Source organism: Lithobates pipiens, unplaced genomic scaffold (genome assembly GCF_037356315.1).
Source record: "Lithobates pipiens isolate NorthernLeopardFrog02 unplaced genomic scaffold, aLitPip1_a1.2 Scaffold_8, whole genome shotgun sequence".
NCBI classification, from domain to species: Eukaryota; Metazoa; Chordata; class Amphibia; order Anura; family Ranidae; genus Lithobates; species Lithobates pipiens.
Window position 1 is genome coordinate 183,551,522 of NW_027507903.1, and position 23,048 is coordinate 183,574,569.

Sequence of the window (23,048 nt, forward strand, 5' to 3'; positions counted from 1 at the left end):
GACCTGTCCAAGCCCCGCTCTCCCCTATGGGGGATCAGATGATTACGGACCGCCAATCCGTTTTCATCCGATCCACCAGACGGATGAAAAATAGAGTTTGCATCCTTCTGGTCTTAGCGGAGTGGATCGGATCTGGGCTGATCAGATGTCAGCGGACATGTCTCTGCTGACATCCGACGCTTCATAGGAGGTACATAGGGCTCCCGTTCAGATACGCCTGAAAAACTGACAGGCAAATCTGAGCCCTTCGCAGGTGTGAAAGGGGCCTTAGGATGTTTTGTAAACTCTCTTAGGAACCTCTCCTCCTGGCAGCAGCGTTTTTGCAGGGAAAAAAAAAATCCTGACCCTTGTAAACGTATCTAAAGCTTTTACAAGCGTTTAGGAGCATTTACATCTAGCAGCGGCAAGCATTTTTTTCTGCCAACAATCTCTTCTCCTGGACGCACTGGCAGTGGGTTTTTTCCTGCCGTCAAACGTTGCTAGAAGTCTAATGGGGTTATTTTCTAAAGTCAAATCCACTCTGCACTACAAGCGCAAAAAGAAAAAAGGGTACACTGCACACTATTTTACATACATGAGTGATATGTTAGTTCAATTTTTCTTCAAATAAGGATTGCCCTTATACACATTTTTAAATGCGCACTTAACATGGCACACTTTTTTTTTTTCAAGGTCTTTACTCCCTCATATAGCATATTTTATAGTCATAAAAAAAAAAAAAAATGTTCAATTTGTAAAGGATATATAAGCCTAGCGGAGTATTTATTCTGCCTATAGCAACAAATCAGATTAAGGATTTAGGTCTTGCATACATTTTTAGATTAAAGTTAAAACCTGACTGGCTGCTTTGGGCAACACAGTTAATCAGTACTAATTGGGACGTCTCTGTCTAATTAGATATCAGTTCAGGTAGATAAAACTAAAACTAAAAAATGCAGTTACGACTATCGCTGTATATGATACAGAACAGCAGTTTGTCAACAAGCATTTAAAGCTGTCAGAACTGCCAATTATGCTGTAAAAATAACTTACTTTCGCTTTACTATCAAGGAATAGAGCATTGTACCAAAAATTTTAAAAAATATCCACAAAGCCCAAGACTAAACTATATTAGTTGGTTGCTTTACCCATTTTAGATAAAATAAAGGGTACTTTAAACATGAAGTGGATTTAACAAAACAGAAGCAAAAGCTGTGTAGGTGTGTTGAGGTTTGGAATTCTGAAATCAAGTATGAATTAGGCAGTTAACTGTACACTGTGGAACACTGAAAAGTAGATTGTGGGATATGTGCTTCTTCTGGTAGCTCGGCCTTCAGGGAACTGCCTGGCTTGCTGGTAGTAACTTGCTGGGTTTAAGGTCACAGGTGAAACAAGCTAATGGCTGAAGAGATTACTACATGAAAATATCTTGTCACCTAAATTGCAGGGTGCCCAGATAGGAGTGCTTTGCTGGTTTGCATTCCACAGATTTAGTACTACCAAAGATTGTCTTTAGCCTGAAATCTTAACCTGAACTCTTCATTTACCATGTTAAACTAAATCTAAATGATCAATTCTGGACAAGCAAATCCACTTAGTGAGTTATTATTGCCATATAGCAAAGCTGCTCGGATGTCAGAATATTCACTTTACCTTAAGCTATAGGCCAAGAGTCTACTATGGGTGTCTATGGGGAGAACTGTCCTGCATCACAAACAGGATCTTCAGCTCCTTTCAGGTGGCCTGGGAGCAGTAAAAACAGGTAGTTAAGCCACAATTTTACTGCCCACATAAAACCACATAGCCTGTACACATTCAGCAGGCAGATTTAACATGGCTTTAAAGTGGTTGTAAACCCTTACAAACACACTTTGACCTACAGGAAAGCCTAGATTAAGGCTTACCTGTGGGTCCAAGAAATATCTCCTAAACCTACACGGTTTAGGAGATATTTGCCAAAAGACAGGCACCGCTGTCTATTGATCGAGGCACCATCAACGGCGAATATGCTGCGCGTGGCGGCTCCCGTGCGCAATGCGCGGGAGTGACATCATCGCGGCTTCGACGAATGACAGCGGCGCAGCAGCGAGACCTCCCGAGAAGATGGATGCGCTGGACTACAGGGGACAGTGGTGACATCGCTGGCTCCTGTGTCAGGTAAGTAGTAGTTATAGTCCATTATGCTTTACCTTTGCAGGGAATGAAAGAGGAAGTAAACTCATCAGGGTTTACTTCCTCTTTAAAAGCAGCACTGGCTGTTAAACTCACCCATTCAAGTCATTGGAGTACATACAACTGCAAGTCAAACTATTGGCTTGTGGCATAATTTTTCACATTAAAAATGTCTGTTCAGGACAGAAAGAAAAAAAATACACCCCCCCCCCCCACAGCAAAAAGTATATGGCCTACTAAATGCATGGAAGAGGCTCCCCTGCCTCCATGTCAAATGTGCTTCACAGTGGATCACTTTTCAGAAACATCCTGTGCTGCCATCTTATCCTATATCAGGAGCTGGCTTGTCTGATCTGGCTGGCTGACTAATCCTTCCCCTTTAGAAGCTGAGTGGAAGCCAATGCCTTCTGTGGATATCCAATGCACATATTCTGGGAGGCTGTTGGAGCACCACCAATGTCATTCACGCATAGGTGAGAATAGAGGCGGGGTGAATTGAAAGCCACCGCCCCCTCAAAAATAAATAAAAACACACACAGGATCAGATTTTTTCCAAGTATGCATTAGAAGGGAGTGTTCCACTGCTACAGAGTCTTTTATTCTATAAAGGTCTGTGTTAAAGTATAGGTAAATCCAATCACTGAATGCACACAAAAGCCATGTTAAATGTCATTTCAGAAGTTGTTTTTAATATTTTCAAGTCTGCGGCTTTCATTTAAAGAATTCTTGCCATGAGGTTCCTTGTCAGACACTTCCTATATTACGGTGACAACAGCGTCCCCGACTTCTAAATGTGCTTCTACATGATCAACCTGTCAGACCACACTCCCATCTTCTGAAATAAAGCCATATACTTTCACGTGAAATAAGATTTTAATAAAGCTAATCAATTTGCAAATCAAGCAAGGTCTTAGATGTACGTAGATTTGTCCAATCTAGTAACAATTTTCTGGATTTCTAATTTCCATTTTTCCCACAGGCAAAACCAAAAGTCTGTAGCTCTCAGATTCATTGCTTTCTATGAACAAAACATATGACGATTATAGAATACAAAGCAGTATGATAAATGACGCTTCGATGCACTTTTGCAGCTTCATTATTCATAAAATAAAACAAGTAAATGATGTTGTAGAAGCCGACATTCAGCTCAATGTACTTATGACTTGTACTCCACTCGGCTGTAGTGTGATTAAACACACTCGGAGGAGCTTAGAATGTCACAATGACGGGACCATGTGCTTTATTTTTACAGAAACTAAAGACAAGAAAAAAGGCAGCACACTGACTCAGAAGCCGCCAGCTGCATGGTGGAGCCGCCACAGGTGCCGATCGCTCTGGGTGTTCTCATGTGACAATGTGTCAACCTCCATTTACCACTAAAAGGACACAACCTAATGAAACCAAACTATCTGCTCAAGTGAGAAACATGCAGGCAAAATCATCAGGCGAAAACTGAACAATACAGGCTTAAATGTCACCTTACTGTACATTCTTTATGACATTCCTAACTGTAAAAACCCATGCTTGCCAGACACTTTAAAACCAATTAAAATCAGAAGCAAGCCGTGGTCTATCAGTCATGAACATGTCTATTCCTTCTTTCATGTTTTCAGTCTAGCTGGCAAGAGTGTCGGTCCTTTAAAAATAATGAAATGTTATTTGTTGCTGGCAGAAGTACATAGAGCTTCACAAGTACCTTGACACCCACATAGCCTTAGACCTTGGACATGCTGCACCTGGATTTCTGCTGGGTGATCTGAAGTCATTGCTACAACAAATCACAGGCAGCTCACTTATTTTATCACAAGATAGCTATGTGGGACCTGCAACTTATTCCTACAAAGATTGAATATATCCAAGGTGTCATAGACCTCCCAAACAACAGACACATTTTACTTGTAAAACTGGAATCAAGAGCACAAAAACCTCAGGACAAAAGAAGAGTGCAGCTAGAGGCGTGGAAATTCATAGGACTTCTTGCCCCCCAAGGCTCTGTTCTATTAGGGGATGGCTTGGGGACTGTGGAAGACTAGAAGGATCAGAGATGACAGGATCAAACAGATACAGAGGGTTAACACCCTGTAAGGTCCACAGCGAGTAAAACAAGCATGCTTTACTGCATATACAGACTGATTTTACTCTTGTGGGTTTAGTAACACTTTTAAGTCTTACTTTTAGGTAACAGACCAGGTATAAAAATAGTTTTTACTGCATTTTTGCACTGGAGATGTGGGAAAACAGCCAAAAACACAAATGAAATGCCGCTAACTGGTGTGAAGAGTGTGTAGAATTTAAAGGAGATGCATTTTTCTTCCACTTTTTTTCCTCTCCAACTGAAAAATCGATCAGTGTGAAAGGGTCCTTATCCCAGGGGCACAGTTCAGCGTTTCTGAAAAAAGTGCACAAACCTTTTCTTAAACGTGAGCCACAGGGAAATCGCATAGTCATTTTGACCATGCGATTTGCCTGTAGTTCTTGCACCCACGTTGTGATTTTACATATGTGGGGTGTCATTTAGAATGAATTCTCGGAACAGAGCGTGATCACTGCAGGTGTGGGAATTGCTGCAAAAATAGGTGTGAACCAAGCCTCAGATGGTAAAAGTTTTACTATCATCCAACTACTTACAATAATTCATAGATGGGACATAGAAGGGCTGGAAAGGGGAGCAATCAGACAAAATTTGTTTCAGAAAATGAGATCTGATAAGTCCTTCTACAGTGCCAACCAATCATCGTTCTCAATACATTTTTATTTTTTTAAGAGAGAAAGCAGTCAGAGTCAGAGAAGGCCACCTTGACCATTGGGTATTCAATATCAAAGGCCAGAGACCTACAAAACAGGATTCAAAAAATGATCCTCATCACATTTATTGGTTAATTTTGTTGTACGCATACCACGTTATTATATTTTTAATAATAATAAAACAAACGTTCTGAGTATGTGTACAGAGAAAATGTTAACTTAAAAAAAAAAAAAGTCAATAAAAAGGTTGTGTATAACAGAGCTCCTTATACGCACTCCATAGAAATGTGTAATACGCAGCTGAACTGTACCTCTGCTTCGTTTTATACAAATGGGAAACCCTCAACATAAGGAGACATGTGCTGCCAAAAGCTCCCTTTCCCATGAAAAATATGCTCAATTGTGTGAAGAGGAAGAAAAAAAATAAAAAATAATCAGCTTGCCGGCATTGCATTTCGCGATTCACATCATTTTGACGGATACGTTTGTAAAGTGATACAGAATTTCCTTATCCAATTATACAAAAGACTAGTTCTAAACGATCTGTCCTAACATGTCAATCCCGGCTCTCAGAGCTCCTCAGCCTCCTCCAGAAATCTTACAGTAGCTCCGTTTAGTCTGTGTTTGTCCGCTGTCTGAAGATAAGGAGCTGGTCTTTATGGGGAGAATGAGATCGGTATGCTGTAGTATTACAGTGCTAAAAGAATCATTACTTGCCTTCATGAAAGACTATTTTTTTAAATACTAAATTCAATTGCTTGGTTTAAAAGTAAATATAAAAACTCATCGGCTTATGACAACTGACAAACTTGCTACACTGAACTGTTGCTGTTTTATAACATGAGGGCTACCAGAGACCAAATTCCCCATTGAAGTTCCAACTAGTCCAAAAAGTACTTTCAGATCGATAATGCAAAATGGAAAATAACAAATGCGACACTAATCCTGATTTATTTATAATATTCAGTGTCCTATGCCAGTTTGTTAAGCATTACAAATTGCTACAATGCCATCCATGCTGTAGACATGATCAATATTTGCATACTGAGTATAGATTTTTTTAACAACCATTCTAGTTCTAGAAATCATTCCAATTCAGGTTCTAAAAGGAAGAATGCTAGTCTTGGATATACAGGAGACTTTTCCATAAGGCTGGGTTCACATATTTGCAGTGCTGTGCATCTCTATTCACCGATTCAGCCCAGGTTCACACTGACAGCGGGAATGAACTCTCACAATCTTATTTCCGCATGCCAGTCCGACTTGGGGGGGCGATTTCAGAGACAACTGTGTGGGTTGCTGCACAGCCATCTATACAAAAATTGCACAAAGTTGCCAAAAGTAGTACAGAAACTACTTTTTGGAATGGGTGGCACGTCGCAAAGTCGGCGTCGCACAGGTTCGGAATGGTGCCATTGCCGGCAATCGTGCCGATTCGGCAAGCGATTTTACATGTCAAATCGCATGCCAAATCACTGCAATGTGAACCTAGGCTCAGGTACGAATTTTTCCCCAAATGGGATGGGACCTAAAAATGCACAGGACTCTTTTCAAAACCACACCGCAATCGCCCCGGACATGTGTGAACCGGCTTCACCGAAAGCCAGGCAAAATCATGTTGTGAATTGGATGCAGTTTAAACCGCATCCAATTCGCTTATACGTGAACCCTGCCTAAAGAGGCACATTTGCTGAACTTTTATTTCGCTGAGAAAATAGCAAATCTTGTTTCACAGAAAGTTTGTAAAAATGAGCCTCTAATTTCACAATAGGTTGCTGCAAGGCAAAAAAAATAAAAAAATACTCCAGAAACAAGTTCGGTGACTTGGTGTATAATAAAAGGGTAAGGGTTGCAGTTAACATCAGTTTTTTTGCCTTCCACAGAGGCAAAGACTCCAATTGTGCCCATTTTCCCTGTAGATGTAACATGTACATGTAAGCAAATGGTTAAAAGCATTGCTAAAATACTTACAGTATGTGTGACAGGTCTTAATGTAAAAAAGAAAACGAATGGCGTTTAGTTACTTCTCTCATCCATCAATCCTTGCCTGAAACTATTCAATTTGACTGATTGGATAGTGAGAGACCCATAGCTCACTGATGAGGTTATATCCGTGCTCTCCACCCAAACCAATAAACTATTTAATAAATGTAGGGGACTACAATGCAGTAGAACCTAATTGACTAACACCGTTGCCCCTACTCCATCTACATGTTCACCTGCAGGGGATTAAGGTTAGTTCAAAAGCAAAACAAATGTACTATAACAAAAAAAAATTATAATATGTAAATACACATTTTAAAGAATATGTAGCTATATTGGTTGGGGCATTTTCTAAATTTGTTATCCCAGATGTCATGGAAATGATTTGTCCACATTGATGGAAGATACTGAACTAAACTATGCAATCTGTACAACCAGCATTCATTTTAAATCTGAAAAATAAAGCCAACCATACACTGGGGGCGATTTACTAAAGGCAAATGGACTGTGCGCTCTGGAAGAACAGCTTCTCCATAGTTTAGTAAACAGGGTTGATAAAAATCTGTGGGGGGGGGGGGGGGGGGGGGGTTTATGTTTGTTTATCAAATTTAATAACAAATGTTTTTGGAGTAAAAATCTAAAGATTGTTTTCCATCTAAGTGTTGATTTAAATCAAGACTTCTTACTAGTGATCTAAATCAAATCCACCGTGTTAGTAAATAAGCAAAAGCTCTGCTGACTTCCATCATCCAATCATGTGCAAGCAGGGTGGTGCATGGATTTTCATCTACTTAGGCAAAGGTTCATTTTGATGATAACCCCCCCCCTTTCCACAGTCTTCCCGCCACCCCCTCCCCTTCACAATGCAACCATATGGCATACACTTTATTTGCAGAACAGAATTACTCAATACATCAGGGTGCCCAGATTCCCTCCTTACATCAATGTCCCCAGAGGGCTCCCTTACCTCAGAGTCTCCAGTTTGACCCCTTTCACATCAGAGCCTCCCTTTCAGAGTCCACAGAGTTGCCCCTAAATTTAAGTCCCCAGCATTCCCTTTGTACATTCCTGTCCCCCTTTACATCAGATTGCACATATTTTTCCCTAAATCAAATTCCCCAGAAGTCCCGCCTTACAAAAGGGTTCCCCTGCATTCTTTCCTTGCAATCAAGGTTCCCAGAGCCCCCTTACATCAGAATTCCCCTTTACATCAATGTCCCCAAGCAGGATGATGCAGAGGAGACACAGGACAGCAGGCTGCAGATGATGGAGGCACTTAAACTGACCACGGTGTCAGGGCTCAGCAGCCATGATACATTGTGGTCAGTATACACAGGGGAGGGAAGAAACTGGCAGGATCAGCCAGGTTTTTAGGTGTTACAGATGGCCAAATGACAGGACAAGCACTGTGTCATAACATGCTTTAAAAAGGAACAGGATTTTTTTGGGTTAACAAAACGCTTTGCGTTCCAGGAGTGGGATGGGACCTTCCCATCCCACTGCTGGAACATAGTGCTGTGTACTGTATGTAGCCATGGTTACATACAATACAGCATGCCTAGCAAGCTTGACCCAAAACATAAAAACATTAAAATGTAGGGATAGGCATTAAGAGGAAAAATGACATAAAGTGCCCTGTACAGGATTACAAGGATGTTTTGCCTCACAGTACACTTAAACGAACTTTGGAAACATGAAACTTGTTTAAAAAAAAAAATACAAGTATTTCCAGCACACTTCATGAACACACCTACAAATGCATGCCTGGGCTGCAGATAAAGATTCTTAGTAGTGAGCAGAGGTAGGCAACCTCGGCCCTCCAGCTGTGGTTAAACTACAAGTCCCATGACACATTGCAATACCCTAACAATCACAGGCATGACTCCTAGAGGCAGAGGCATGATGGGATTTGTAGTTTCACCACAGCTGGAGGGCTGAGGTTGCCTACCCCTGAAGTAGAGGATTACCTTAAATCTGCTCGCTGAACTGTGGAGATCAGCTCTGGCTTAATATCTCATCAGTAAGGCAAGAAATGATGTGAAGCTGAAGGGAGTGGGGTCTATCCGGCTCACCAGTTTTCTTTATAGCATAGCTTTAATAAAGTGGTTGTAAACCCTTACAAACCACTTTGACCTACAGGTAAGCCTAGATTAAGGCTTACCTGTAGGTCCAAGAAATATCTCCTAAACCTACACGGTTTAGAAGATATTTACCAAAAGACAGGCACCGCTGTCTACGGCGCATGCGCCGTAGACAGCGGCGCGCAGGCGCACTGAGCGCGTCGCAGTTAACGGCGATATGCCGCGAATGGCTGCTCCCATGCACATGCGCGGGAGAGAAGTCATCGCAGCTCTGATGAATGACAGCGCAGGAGCAGCGAGACCCACCAAGAAGATGGAGGCTCCAGACTACAGGGGACAGCGGTGACATCGCTGGCTCTTGTGTCAGGTAAGTGACACATAATGGACTACTATGCGATGCATAGTAGCCCATTATGCTTTACCTTTGTAGGGAATCAAAGAGGAAGTAAACCCATCAGGGTTTACTTCCCCTTTAACCAATATGTTTTCAAAGTCGATCTATGGTCAAATGTAAAGTCATAGATTTCCACACTGAATTTCCAGCCTAATATTTTGAGCAATCCTGGAGTTTGTAAACTTACTGTAAACTTACCGTACTTTTTATATTTGTAAGAAAAACAAAGGCACGGTACATGTCATGCATAACAATATAAGGATGCAAAGTTAACACAAACAGGTAAATCTTTCCGAATATCCATTACACAGTATGCTCTGTCTTGGCATCTAGTGTTCCGATGTGTTTTCCAGATTATAAATCATCACCCTGCGTTTTTGACAAACTCAACATACTTTAAAGTGTTACTAAATCCAACAGTAAAATCTGTCTGTATATGCAGCATAGCATACTTGTTATACTCACTGTGGAACTTAAGGGGTTAATCCTGTCTAAAAAGACAGTTTTATCCTGTATGAACAGATCCTTCCCCTCCTGCACTGTCTATCTGGGGAAGGCCAGCTAACACAGGCAGGGTAGCCAACCTGCACATGCTTAGTTGTGTCTTTTATGCTAGAGAGAACAGTTTCTTGTTCTCAGAGCTAGTCAGGTCACATGATATTGGCACCACACATGTAGTGAAAATCCCCTCCTTCCTGGACTCTCAGCACTGGAGAAATTGTGCGTTTTATCACTGACCGCAGTATACAGATTATCCAAAAAAGGTATATAGTGGCAGTATTTTAATGTAAAAAGAGGATTTATAAGCCGTGGGCACTGTGGGGGGGGGGGGCGGATTTTCCTATTACTGGGTTTAGTAACACTAAGAATCCCAAACATTTACTTTCTTGAAGTCTGATATATACTCATGTCCTGCGAGTAGTCAATGCTTTGTCGCAAAATTCACAGAGCCTGCCCTCTTAACGGAAAAATCAAGGAGCAAAACATGCAAATAATCCAGGAAACTGTGGACAAGGATGACCAACAGACAGGCAGCAACCGCAAAATGAAAGGAGAAATTGTATTGTCGACAATAACTATGGTTTGCATTGCTATTACTATGCTGGGGTTATAAAATGAAAGCCAATGCGGTTTCTATAGATCTCCTTTATGGTTTTGCTAGAGCAGGTAAGAGTTGTCCAGTTTTTATTTTCCAATAGAGAAATATTAGGTTTACTTCCTGTGCCGTAACTACAATGTTAGGTGAAAGAAAATTACTAAAAAAAAAAAAAAAAAAAAAAAAAAAAAAAAAAAAAAACACAAACACAAAACACACACAAACACACACACACACACACACACACACACACCTCAGAGGACAGTTACCACCACAACATCTGTCCTCACTGGAACATTTCCACTGTATTCCTGTTCTGGAGACAACTAAACATTTTGGATTATCCCTCTGAGTTTCTGTAACAATGTCTACTAGGAGAATAAAATCACCCCAACGAGTGCACAGATAGGAATAAAAATCTGACATGGCAGAAATCCTCCTACATTATTCAAACCTAAAAAAAATGTTTGGCTTTCAACACACTTTAAGAATCAGCGTGATACACACTCCCCCTCCCCCTCCCCCTCTCAGTATTCAGATCTTTAGAAGCATTGGGTGGGTGCAGACATCAGAAATATCAGAAGTGAATATGGCCAGATTTCTTATTTACCCAGGTGACAGTTATACAGCAAATTGAAAAAGAATAAACAAAATACAGACAATTACGGGGTTGCCGTTAAAAAAAAAAAAAAAAGGGAAGAATTAGAAGAATCAAGCAATCTGTGATTGACGGAAAGAAAATTGCATAATCTATGGCTTGCTTTAACTTCACTCAAAGCTAAATCATTAAACTCCAATGGTCTGGAACGGGATAAATAACATTTACATATGGGTTTCGCCAGTTCAGCACACCAAGGTAAAACTACTTCTGCAGTTTCATGACACAATCTTAAAGTGGAAGTAAACCCTTCTATCGTTTTCAGTCAAGGAAGCTGCCATCTTGGCCTCTAATGATTCTTCAACTGCCATAATGCTGCACATGTGATCAGTTATGAAACCAGCCATTGGACGGTTTGAAAGTTTGGTTGAGAGCACAACCAATGTGAAAGTTATATTCCCGGCATGCCGGAAATGCTAAGTGTTTTTTGAAACTGGGTTTACTCCCGCTTTAAGCTGGCCATACATTCTACAAAATTCTACTCAATTTTTTTTAGATGTACTTTCAACTATGTAGTGTAATGGTCTGTCCAATTGCTTACAAATTGAAAGTGTAAGTTTGACCTCTTATTATATGAATTTGGTAAATCTAAAAGGAAAACTTTAAAAGAAAATTGGATAATGTATGACCAGCCTAATCGACTACCGCCCTATGAAAATTAAAACCATAAAAGCTGCTCTCCATCCTGAAACATCCCCCGCAGGAGCCGGGGGGGGGGGGGAGGGGAGGTAAGCCAGCAGCACAGCAGGTGGAGGGGAATCGGCACTGTGCGTAGTGATTAGGGTGTGCCCAGGCACATGCAAACATAAAAAAAATTAAAAAAAAGAAGTAGTATATGATAGAGGCGATATATCCATACACACACACACACACACACACACACACACGTTCAGCTTAACTCTCAGGATTTCAAACAGGCATTTCAGTCCAACTTCGGGGAGATTTGACAGACATCTGTGCAGGTTCATGCACAAAGGTCTATTGAAATTGCCCCCGAAGTTGACAAAAACTACCTTTGAGTATTGTTACAGCGCTGCACCGATTGTACGGCACTTGCTATCAATAGGTTTCGATTTGACATGTCAAATCGCATGCCAAACCGACCCAATGCGTCTGTGGGCTTACAGCAACATTTTACCATTAAAAAAGTAGCTCCCCAACTGCAGTCAAGTGATTGTGCCTCGACAGCAATTCAGGGTCCGTCTGAGACAAACCTGCTATAAGAAGGATATAGAAATAACTGGAACTCTGTTTCCTATTTATTAACCCTAATGTTTTAAATACTGCTAGTAGGTTTGCTTAAAACCATTATTTACTTTAGATTAAAGCATAAATAAAAAGGCAAAACTTTTTGGCGGGGTTTTGGATAAGTGGAGAGGTATTAGAACACCTGTCAGATTTTATCGCTGTCGGTGTCCCCATTAGGGAGAGTCACTCTCCCTCTTTGTCCTGTTTACCATTATCATTGAGGCTGGGTTCACACCATTGAGAATTGGATGCGGTTTTATCCACATCCAATTCACATGTCAGTTGATTGTGACCAGCTCTCAATGGAGCCGGTTCACACATTTCCGGAGCGAATTGCACAGGAGTCCTGTGCATCCTCTGGTCTGAATTCAACCAAAAGTTTGGACCTGGAAAGATGAACAGGGATGGACCGGACCCCTGCTGTGAGGCGCTCTGTACAGAGGGAACACAGCCTGAAAGTGAAAGTAAAAATAAATAAATAAATAAAAATCCCACATTTTGGGTTGTCCCCAAAAAAGTAATAGAAGAGAAATGTTCCAATGGGGACACTAGTTCTGATGACCTGGAGGTCCATAAGAGATTCCCTTAATTTGTAGGGTTTCACTTAACATTTTGGCTACAAGACAAGAGGTGAAGGGAAATCTCCCCAATGGGACAAAGGAGGGCAAAAAATAAACCTTACAGGGGTCATGACCCTCTTCTACTCTATCCAAAAATGGGAAAAATATCAAATAAATGCTTGGGCTATAAATTCTACTTTAACAACATTTTGCACACCCAGAATCACACAGAGAGGTCATCAGTTTGAGCCTGTCAGACTCTGATAGAGTTACGGTGATGGACACATCGATGACCTTCTAATACAGGAGACCTCATCGGTGCACTGGTGCTCCCTCACTGTACTCAGCAGGCTGGAGGCAAGGATGGGACTAGTAGGAATTCAGGAGCCATCTTTCCTACAGTCAGCCACGTGATGGGCAAGTAACATTCCTCACATTTATAAAGTAGTGTGCTAAAAACTACACATGGGGGGGGGATGTGTGCAAGGATTAAGAAAACCATAAACAATGGGACTCATTTTATCAGGAGTTCTGCTTTAAGGTTTTCTTACATGACTTAGAATTACGGTAGTATCATTTAAATAGATAATGCGTGAATGTCTAAATCTCATATTAAACCTGATATTAAGATAGAGATGTAATCCAGAGCAATCATCTAGGACCTGGCTGTCATTGCACACAATGTTTCACGTTTTACTAGACATTACCTACATATGTATCAGCCTGTGCTTTTGACAGCTCTAACTACTATAAATGCTTATACTCATATTGTATGAGCCTGCACTAGTACGAGGACAGCTAAATACTAAGTTGCAGCTAAGAACATAAAAAAAGATTACACACATAGGAATGATACTACTTGTTTTAAAAATGATTTACAAATCAAACAGCCTTGGCCAAAACTTTCAAAAACCCCGATAGCACCAAGAAAAGTGACAATGTCTGCTCAACCATAGGAAACCCCAAGCAGATAAGACCCATGGTCTATAGAACATTCTACAGCAAGTAACACCAATGTACACAATTTTTAAAACACTGCAACAGCACTCTGTTTACTAAAGGTTGTTTGTTCTAATTTAAGCATTGGACAATAATATAGGTGATCATAGGCAAATGGCGCATACTGGAGACATCTACAAAGATAAAATCAGAGCTCTGAAAAGGTTTGGAGCTCTAAGAGACTGTCTTGTGTCACTGGTAACCTCCAGCCTTCCATAAGTACCCAGACCTCTTCAGGCTAAGCTCTATTGCAGGCACACCTACTTTTTATCTGCTACACTAGAGAGAATGCTAAACTTTCAGCAACATTCTAATTAGAATACGTTCTCTTGACACCTTGTCCATCTATAAACAACATGTGGTTTACACAATAATTATGCGGTTAGGTATAAAATAACTAAATAATAAAAGAAATTACCTGAAACAGAGACTCTCAAAAGAGCTTCCAGAGGTCGGTTATTGTCCAAGTCTCGACTTAACTTGAGCTCTCCAGTGGAAGGATTGAGGAGAAGCAGATTCAGCTCATTCCCCTGTACAAAGCTGTAGTGCAAGGTGTCAGAGACATCAGGATCATAGGCAGGGATTTTCCCAATGACCCCTGATGGAAAACTGTTGGACTTGTTGGTCACATAGTTGTTAAAAAGGATTTCAAAATCCTGCAGGACTGGGTAATTGTCATTCTGGTCCAATAATTTCACATGGACTGTGGCCCTGCTGACCAAGGGGGCTGAGGTGGCCTGGACCACAATGACATATTCTGTTTTCACCTCATAATCCAGATCAACTAATGCAGTTAGGTCACCATTAAAGAGATCCAACTGGAAAACCTCTGGGTTGTTTCCTTCCACAATTTGGTACATTATTTGGGCATTAGTTCCTTCATCAGGATCAGTAGCAGTTATCTTTGCAACAACTGTCCCTACAGGGCTATTCTCCTCCACAAAAATATCCAGCTCGTCTTTTTCAAATACTGGAGGGTTGTCATTGATGTCTAGGACAGTCACTTGGATGTCCACAGGAGTTTTCAGTGGTGGGGTTCCCTTGTCCACAGCAAAGGCTTTGAGGTTGTACACATGTACATTTTCTCTATCCAGTCTTCTGTTGGTCCTGATTATGCCAGAGGGTTCAATCTTAAAGTCTCCATCTCCATCGTCCCCTCCCTGAAATGTGTAGGTGACCCAACCATTCGACCCAGAGTCCCTGTCTGTAGCAGATATTTGAAGGACACTAGTGGACTCTGGGACATCCTCAAAGACAACACCCTGATATCTGTCCCTCTGAAACTGAGGCATATTGTCATTGGCATCCAAAACCAGTATCTCCACATAGGTGGTGTCAGACTTCTGCGGAATGCCATTGTCCTTAGCAGTGACAGCCAGTGAGTAGACCGCCTTGTCTTCATAGTCCAGCTCTACCAATGAGGTAATGGTCCCTGTATCAGGATCTATCTTGAACTGAGAAATGCTGTCTTCCAAAATGTAGGTTATTCTGGAATTCTCTCCCGTGTCCTCATCAGTAGCACTTATGGTGACTATGGAGGTGCCTATGGGCTTGTCTTCACTCACACTCACCGTGTAGTGGCTGCTCTGGAAGACGGGTCTGTGGGTATTAGCATCCGTGACATTGATGAAGACCTGTACAGTGTCAGAGCGGGTGCCATCGGAGGCAGTGACAGTGAGGACATACTGCCTCTCCTGCTTGTAGTCCAGTGGAAGGGCCAAGGTGATTAGCCCCCCTCCACTCTGACTGCTGATGGCAAAGCGGTTCCTAGTGTTGCCGCTGGTAATCTGGTAAGTCACCACACTGTTGACATCCCTGTCCACGGCAGTCATGGTAAGGACACTGCTCCCCACCGCCGCGTCCTCGTTCAGCCTCAGCTGGTAGACCTTCTCAGTGAAGGTGGGGTTGTTGTCATTGACATCCAGCAAGGTGATGGTGACACTGGCTGAGGAGGTCATCACAGGCTCTCCGTTGTCTCTGGCCTCCACCCCAAAGGTGTAGAACTCCACAGTCTCCCGGTCCAGCTCGGAGGCAACGGTAATCCAGCCAGTGTTGTTGTTGATGATGAAAGGGAAGTTGGGGGGCAGATCGGTCAGGCTGTATTGTATGCGGGCATTTTCCCCTGAGTCAGCATCGTTGGCTTGGATGTGGACAACAGAGTACCCTATGGGGACATTCTCAAGCACAGTGGCCTGGAAAGGGGTGCTGACGAAGATGGGGGCATTGTCATTGACGTCCACCACCTGCACTGACACCATGCCCGTAGTGTTGATGAGAGGGGGTCGGCCGCCATCCTGGGCTTTGATCCTCAGGTTGTACTCCCTCACCACCTCATAGTCCAGCGGGTAGTTGACTTCAATGTCCCCATTGGAGGGGTGGATGATAAACTGGCCCCGGATGTTGCCGCTGATGATGCCATAGTGGATGTTGGCGTTTGTGCCGGTGTCGCGGTCAGTTGCCTGCACCTTCAAGATCTTGGTGTTGGGTTGGACATTCTCCAGCACCTGCACCACATAGCGCTTCTCAGTGAACTGCGGGTAGTTGTCGTTCTCATCCTCCACGTTGATGTGGACAGTGGCGGTGGCACTCCGGGGCCCGGGGTCCTTGCCCTGGTCATTGGCCTCCACTATTAGCAGGTAGGAGGTGATGGCCTCCCGGTCCACCTGGGCCCTGGTCCTCACCACCCCCGACCGAGAGTCTATCTCGAACACGGAACTCTCCTCCCCATCAGCACTGAGCAGCCGGTAGACCATGTTGGCATTGGAGGGGGCATCTCCGTCAGTGGCCCGAATAGTCATCACCTCATAGCCCACCTCGATGTTCTCCCGGATGTTCTCCCTGTACTCAGACTGTTCGAACTGTGGGACGTGGTCGTTGGTGTCACTGACGGTGACAGTCAAGTAGGTGATGGCCGATCTCCTGGGGGAACCGAAGTCGGTGGCTGTCACCTTAAACACATGGGTATCCTTGGTCTCCCGGTCCAGAGCTTGGCTGGTAGTAACTGTGCCGGTCTCTGAGTCCATGTAGAAGTAATCATTGGAGCGGCTGTCAAACAAAGCCTCCATGTAGTACTCCAGCCTGCCCGCCTCCCCCGAGTCCTGGTCGGTGGCTTTCACCGAGATCACCCGGGTCCCCGCCGGCTCGTTCTCTGGCACAGAAGCTTGGTAGCTATGGAGCTGGAACTGAGGGCTAGTGTTCACGTTCCTCCTCAGCCTCTTGGGGCTCCTCTGCTCAGTTCTGACCCGCACTACAAGGTCCCGGGAGTCTCCATCATCATCATCATCACCAGCCCGGCACAGCAGGTACAGCGGGGCGAAGCAGCGGGATGGTCCCCGCACCTGACAGTCTGATAGTCCCAGCACCGATCCCAACAGATCCCGGCTACGGATCCCGAGCCCCGGAACACAGCCCGACCGATCCCCGTACATCACATCCACATCGGGCTCAGCCGGCCAGGCGGGGCTCTTCCTCCGGTACTTAAAGTAACAGTCCGCTCCGTGCCTGTCCACCTCCGTCCTCATCCACACCGACACCGCCCGGGACCGGAGCTGGAGCAACACCGGATCGCCCGACCTCCGATCGCAATCAGTCCTGCTCTGTAGCCGGAGCTCCCCGATCTCTGTCCGCTCCACATCCCCGATCACCGAAGGAGGACCTCTCCAGCCGTACGTCCACTCCGATCCTCCGTACACCTTCACTGTCCTCCCGCCGACCGGCAGGACCCCCAACAGCACACTCAGCCCCCAACATAGAGCCCACATCTCCGTCTCCATCACTGAGCCCTCAGCGCGGGCTGGGGGGCGGCATACCGGCTACACCGAACTCTCCTCCGCCACCCGCAACTTCACTCAACTCACTCCAAAATGGCTTCAACACCCCCCACCCCCCACTCACCCTCAGCACAGTCCCGCCCACCTCATTAACATAAACCTGCTCTCTGTCCGACACCCTGCTGGGAGCTTCCCACACTCCCCTCTTCACCGTGCTGGGGAGGAGCGCACCAGTCACACCGAGCCTCACACAACACCTACATACCGAGTAGCGCACCAGTCACACCGAGCCTCACTTATCGCTTCACCTACACACCGACCGAGCCTCATACAACACCTACGTTCATTTATCGCCTCATATACCACCTACATACCGAGCCGGGGAGGAGCGCACCAGTCACACCGACCCCATAGACCACCTACACCGAGCCTCATACAACACCTACAGTCACTTTTCGCTTCACATGCTGCCTACATACCGCCAGACACCGAGCCTCATATGCTATGTACATACCGCCCGACACGGACCTTCATACAACACCTAAAGTCATTTATCGCCTCATATACCACCTACATACCGCCCGACAGCGAGCCTCATACAACACCTACAGTCATTTATCGCCTCATATACCACCTACACACCGAGCCTCATATACCACCTACATACCGAGCCTCATATACCACCTACATACCGCCCGACACCGACCCTCATGCAACACCTACAGTCATTTATCGCCTCATATGCTATGTACCACCTACTTACCGACTGCACACCTCTCCTCACACTTTGCACAGCCCCGGTCACTGTTACCTGTACACCGCCTGTCCATTGCTACCCTCCCCGTATATATACTGCATGGACACCTCTCCTCATATACCACCTACGTACCGCCTGAACACCTCTCCTCACCGTGTACCTACGTCCTCCACCCCGTACACCTGTCCGGTCACCTCTCCTCGGTGCCCCCTGTAGCCCTCTCTTTCCCCCACACCCCGCCTGGTAGAATGTATTTTGCATGGTTTAGTGCAGCCTTTTTCAACCAGTTGGGGAACCTTCTGGGTTCTTCAGGGGTACCTTGGCTATTAAAATTGCCTCAAATTACCCAAACATTGCCAACAAGCTGGCAGGAGGCGGGTCCTCATTTTCTGTTATGCCCCACGGTCAGGGGTTAATATGGTGCATTACAATCCGGGGCACCTTCAAACTCATGATGTCATTGGGTGGTAGAGGACATGGGGCATCTGATGTCATTGTTTGCCCCTCTAACTCCCTCTCCAGGGGCAGGGTGGCAGAATGATAGGGAATGATAGAGAAACCTTGGCATACTAGTCAGTCCCAGTGTGCACAGGACTACTTGGTTTTGCTTTGTAAAACTAAATTTTCTTTAACTCTGGTGTCCTACCTGTGTGGATGTGCAATATGTGGTTTTTTTTTTGCCTGTACACCATGCCTGGATACATGTGCCCTGCCTGTACACCATGCCTGGATACATGTGCCCTGCCTGTACACCATGCCTGGATACATGTGCCCTGCCTGTACACCATGCCTGGATACATGTGCCCTGCCTGTACACCATGCCTGGATACATGTGTCCTGCCTGTACACCATGCCTGGATACATGTGTCCTGCCTGTACACCATGCCTGGATACATGTGTCCTGCCTGTACACCATGCCTGGATACATGTGTCCTGCCTGTACACCATGCCTGGATACATGTGTCCTGCCTGTACACCATGCCTGGATACATGTGTCCTGCCTGTACACCATGCCTGGATACATGTGTCCTGCCTGTACACCATGCCTGGATACATGTGCCCTGCCTGTACACCATGCCTGGATACATGTGCCCTGCCTGTACACCATGCCTGGATACATGTGTCCTGCCTGTACACCATGCCTGGATACATGTGTCCTGCCTGTACACCATGCCTGGATACATGTGTCCTGCCTGTACACCATGCCTGGATACATGTGTCCTGCCTGTACACCATGCCTGGATACATGTGTCCTGCCTGTACACCATGCCTGGATACATGTGTCCTGCCTGTACACCATGCCTGGATACATGTGTCCTGCCTGTACACCATGCCTGGATACATGTGTCCTGCCTGTACATTACATGTCCTGCCTGTACACTGCCCGAATACATGTGTCCTGCCTGTACACCATTCCTGGATACATGTGTCCTGCCTGTACACTACATGTCCTGCCTGTACACTGCCCGAATACATGTGTCCTGCCTGTACACTACATGTCCTGCCTTGCTTGTATACTACATGTCCTGCCTGTACACTGCCCGCATACATGTGTCCTGCCTGTATACTACACTACCCCAGATACATGTGTCCTGCCTGTACACTGATCTTCACTAAGCTTGCAAGTGAGATGAGGCTTGGTCGACATTCACTTTGCCAAATGAGCCCCCAACTCCTTCATTATACCCATCCCATTGACTCCAAACTTATTCAACGCAATTAGGACTTTCAAAAAGAACCTAAGGGCTATCTCCACCTTTCTTCCCGTGTCATAATCACATCCATATCTGGGGTATAACATGGTGCCAAGCTGCCCCCCTCGATGGCAGGATTGCAGGGTTCTCATCTCTACTTCACATACAGGTGGACTTCTCCTTTAGCCCTTGTACACACAGTCGGACATTCCGACGGAAAATGTCCGATCGGACCATGTTATCGGATAATCCGACCGTGTGTGGGCTCCATTGGACTGTTTCCGTCGGAATAGCCAAGCGACAAAGTTTTAGAGCTGGGCTATAAAACTTTCCGACAACATGATCCGATCGCACTTTGTCCAATGGTGTGTAGAGAATTCCGATCGGACAAAGTGCCACGCATGCTCAGATCAAATTCCTAGACCAAAGCTATTGGCTACTAGCCTGAACGTAGTCCGGTCGTAACTAAACGTCATCACGTTACGTACGATCGGATTTTCCGACAACTTTGTCCGACCGTGCGTATGAAACACCAGTTTCGGACAAAATCCGACGGATTTTGTTGTCGGAATGTCCGACCGTGTGTACAAGGGCTTAGGCTGGTATCACATATGAACACGCAGCAGCTCCAGTGCGTCCTCATTCACCGTTGCAGTTCCGATTGCAGCCCAAATTGGGGGCTGCATTTGGACCTGAAATGGACCAAAAGACGCACAGCTTTCTGTGCAAATCACACCGGAGCCGCTGCAGAGATACTCAAACCGGCTCCACAGAACACCAGTCACAATCCTCTGCTATTGCGAATTGGATGCCGGGAACCCTCATCCAACTGGCACTAGTGTGAACCCAGCCTCAATCATAGAGTCTTTCAAATAACTGTTAGCAAAGGTTTTTTTTTTTCATGGTAAATAAAACATCAGGAACAAATCCAAGATTTTGTAGCACAGACTGGGAGATTGTTAGACTTGTATGACACGTGTCCCCTGTGGTGTCACATTCTGTGCTCCATCCAGGTCACTCCTAGGGTTATTTTTGGTATGTCTGCCCAATTCTCCCACCCCCGCTGCTGTCCCCACCTGTTCCTCTGGCTGAAATCTCCCTATGGGGGGGAGATACTCCACTGCTATGACCTGACATTGGAATGGCTCTGTCCATCCTACAAGGGTTTAGGTCATGCATGGCGAGGTGAATGAATGGGGGAGAGGAGCTTCCTGTATATCGTACATTCCTAGAGAGCAGGTTGGGTGAGGGCTGGGGGCAGGGAGTTTCTGTTCATGGGCAATTGACAACATTCCCACTTCTCTATACACACAGGGGCCTGTCACACATTGTCACCACTCTTTAGATGTAATAGAAAGACCTTTAAAATTATTTTTATTATTCGTGATTAACATCTTTAACTTCACAATCAGTCCAACCCGAGCTTTAATTATATAGAATACACTTTAGAAGGTTAATAAACTTCTCATCGATCCAATAAAGATCTCGTTAAAGCAGAATGTCATCTATTTTATCACCCCCTTTACACATTTGCAAAAGAAAAAAAATGTCTAACTTTTTTTTTTTACTTGCCAAAGTTTTGCCTAGGTAGGGTGATGACATTAGCCCCTGCTAGGGTTGCCACCTGTCCATGATTCACCCGGACAGTTCGGGTTTGGAAGCATGCGTCCAGGTTTCAGACTGCCTGAAACCCGGACACATTATTCAGACTGGACCATGGCTTCCCAGCAGGGTTACTGGCTGCAGTTATCTAAGCTGAGAGTGTCTGTTACACCCTCTTTCACACTGCCTAAAGCCAGCACTACCCCCAAACACGCACACAGACAGGAGAGGAGAGAGGGCTTGATCTGTACCTCTTACTCTCTTGATTAGAAGTCCAGCAGCCTCAGATACATCTGAATGAGAGGTGCTGACTGCCAAGGAGTGAGTGAGCTCACCATCCATCCCTATCTGTGACTGAAGTCTCCCCCCTTCTCTCTGCTGGCTCTGAGAGAGTACACTTAGGTAAATCAGGGTTCTCAGAGCACCCTTTACATCAGAGTTCCCCTTTACACCAAAGGGCACAGTGTTCCCTCTTACATCAAAGTCCTCTCCTTACATCAGAGTTCTTAGTGTTCCCCCTTAAATCAGGGTTGCCAGAGCATCCCTTATGTAAGAGTCCCCAGAGTTCTCCCTTACAGTGAAAGGGAGCTCTGCAAGTTCAGATGTAAAAGGGGAATTCTGTGGACTCTGATGTAAAGGGGAACTCTTGTTATTAATGTCATATGATTAGAAATGTTATTTAATAGCAAAATATATGTATAGTTTATACCAAAAAAAAAAAAATTGCTGTGCGCCGATAAAGTGTTCAGGTTTGACTTGAAGAAAAGGTGGCAACCCTAGCCCCTGCGCATGTGCAAACCCACCATGAGCTTCTGCCAGTCCCTGCAACCCGTGTGCATGAGATCTAACAAACTGCCTCCTGGGATGTGTGACACAGACACCCCACACCCCAGGAGTCTGCTAGTTTTCCAGTGGTTTAGAGGGTAGCACTCTTGCCTAGCAGTAAAAAGGGTCACAATTTGAATCCCAACCACAACACTACCTGCATGGTGTTTGCATGTTCTCCCTGTGCCTGTGTGGGTTTCCTCCAGGTACTCCGGTTTCCTCTCACCCCAAAGACATGCTGGTAGGTTAATTGGCTTCTGTCTAAATTGGCCCTAGTAAATGAATGTGAGTTAGGGACCTTAGATTGTAAGTTCCTTGAGGCTAGGGACTGATGTAAATGTATATTTAAAGTGCTATGTAAATTGACGGCCCTATATAAGTAGCTTAAATAATCTAAATAATAATCTCATATACAGTATGTAGGTGCAGGCTCTGTGCCAGAGGACAAGACCTGGCAGAGACTCAGGATATGCATGCACTGCAAG

At 44.7% G+C, this 23,048-nt stretch overlaps 1 protein-coding gene across 5 annotated transcripts in view; it reads right to left on the reverse strand.

Annotated features, from left to right (window-relative positions):
• The window catches only part of CELSR1 (cadherin EGF LAG seven-pass G-type receptor 1), a 237,398-nt gene extending 219,607 nt beyond the window's left edge, over nt 1-17,791 (reverse strand). For all 5 annotated transcript variants that reach the window (XM_077470937.1, XM_077470936.1, XM_077470935.1 and 2 more), the window contains exon 1: nt 14,334-17,791. In XM_077470937.1, the coding sequence (XP_077327063.1) occupies nt 14,334-17,688 (3,355 nt within the window). In that variant the 5' untranslated portion in view covers nt 17,689-17,791. The remainder of the gene's footprint in view (nt 1-14,333) is intronic.
• Between the last annotated feature and the right edge of the window lie 5,257 nt (nt 17,792-23,048).